Below are 1,816 nucleotides of genomic sequence, written 5' to 3'. Positions count from 1 at the left end.
GAGCAGGTTTTCCCTGCCGTGGGCTGACAGGAATCTTTCTGTCCTTCCTGCAGGTTCTGCTCCACCCCAACAGCGGCGCAGCCGGGAAGGTTGGCGAGATCGAGGTGCTGCGGCTGGCTCAGTACAAGGCCTTCTACACCACAGGTACTGCCTCCCTGCCAGGGGCTGGGAAGCCTGGGAAGGGGCTCCTGGAATGCTTAGATCCCTGCAGATGCAGCTGAGAACCAGCTCAGGTTCATTCAACCAAGAGCAGACCCGAAGATGTGCCGAGCTGTGTCTGCAGCCTGGGGCTGCTCTCAGAAATGCTCTTGGGATAAGAGGTGGGATGGTGGGAATGGGCCATCCTGGGTGGGTGAGGAATACAGAGGTGATCCCTGGCCCTCTGTGACTCCGGGGTTTTTCTCCCATTTCCTCCCTAGGAGGGGCCACGGCCTGTGATGGCAGCACTGGGCCAGCAGAGCGGCACCAACCACCCCTCATCTTCAACCTGGACCGTGACATCCAGGAGCAGGAGCCTCTGGATGTGGCATCCAGGGAGTACCAGGCAGTGCTGCCTGCCATCAGCAGGGCTTATGCCCGAGCTCTGCAGGACATTGCAGCAGACAATGTCTCTGTTGCAGATTATTCCCAGGATCCAGCTGCAATTCCCTGCTGCAACGTGCAGCACGTGGGCTGCCGGTGCCACGGGGCTCACGGAGCTTTGGGATCCTCATGGGATCCCCACGTGGAAAAGAGAACACCACGCCTTTGTCTTTAAGCAAATAATTGCTCAGGCTGCTCCTTTCCCAAGTGTGGTGCTGTCTGTGAACTCCTGGAGGCGGCCATGGAGAGGGAGGGAGGCTGTGGTTCCCTTTGCTCCGTGCTGGGAAGAGGAAGATGAGTTGGGTGTGGGACTGGGGGAGCTCACAGAGCTCCCTTTGGACTCTGGGCATGTAGAAGGCTTTTTGTAGGGCTCTTTATCTGGGAAAGAGACAGCTCTTGTATTACAACTACCTTCTGTGAGAGCTGGCCTTGGGAGGGGATTCCTCTGGGAATTTTGCTTGGTTTTCCTCTAGAAAGGAACCTTAAAGGAGCAGCTGGTGGGAGCACAAGGCAGGGGAGGATGGGGCTGACAGCCCCTGGGCCACCAGCCCTTGTTCATTAGCAGGGCCATGGCAAGGCCCAGCTGTCTGTGGAAGGAAGGAAGGAAGGAAGGAGGTCCTGGGCTGTCCCTGAGGGCTGCCATCCACATGGGAAGGACACTCTGCCATCCACGTGGGAAGGACACTCAGCTTGTCCTGCCATGGTGGAGCTCAGGGACCACACTGTGACATCCAAGGGTTTGGGAAAGGCTGTTCCTTGTTCTCCCTGGCAGGGAGAGAACTGGGGCTGCTCCCCATCAGCTCTGCAGGAAAGACAAAGGTGTAACTGTGGGGTTTGGGGAGCTCAGGGAAGGGCCCTGCCCTGGGGTCTGCAGCAGATCAGGGCTCCAGGCAGAGGAGCTGCTCCTGCCGACCCCAAGGCAGGCACAGAGGGAGTGCAGCAGCTCCTGTGGGGCCATTTCTGGGCAGGTGCAAAGGCCTGGGGAGCTGCAAAGGCAGAATTAAAGGTGCAGCTGAAACCTGAGAAACCACTGAGATTTCTCAGCAGCTGAGTGAGGGTGTTCTGAAACCAATCTGGGTTCTGATCTACACACCCAGATCTTTCTTTGGCCTTAGGAGGACTTGTGTGGACTCACCCAGGTGTGCTGTCCTCACTCTGGCCCCCAAAACCCCTCCCATTCCCCAAACTTAATCCAGACTGACACCTTTAGGGCCCCAAAAAGAACAGCAGGAGC

At 57.8% G+C, this 1,816-nt stretch overlaps 1 protein-coding gene across 1 annotated transcript in view; it reads left to right on the top strand.

Moving 5' to 3' along the window:
* The window catches only part of ARSG (arylsulfatase G), a 19,312-nt gene extending 18,523 nt beyond the window's left edge, over positions 1-789 (top strand). Inside the window, exons 10-11 of the mRNA XM_066332380.1 lie at positions 54-144; positions 420-789. Of these exons, the coding sequence (XP_066188477.1) occupies positions 54-144; positions 420-757 (429 nt within the window). The 3' untranslated portion in view covers positions 758-789. The remainder of the gene's footprint in view (positions 1-53; positions 145-419) is intronic.
* The last annotated feature ends 1,027 nt before the right edge of the window (positions 790-1,816 follow it).

This window comes from Sylvia atricapilla, chromosome 18 (genome assembly GCF_009819655.1).
Source record: "Sylvia atricapilla isolate bSylAtr1 chromosome 18, bSylAtr1.pri, whole genome shotgun sequence".
NCBI lineage: Eukaryota > Metazoa > Chordata > Aves > Passeriformes > Sylviidae > Sylvia > Sylvia atricapilla.
This window is presented reverse-complemented; position numbering and strand designations above follow the sequence as displayed.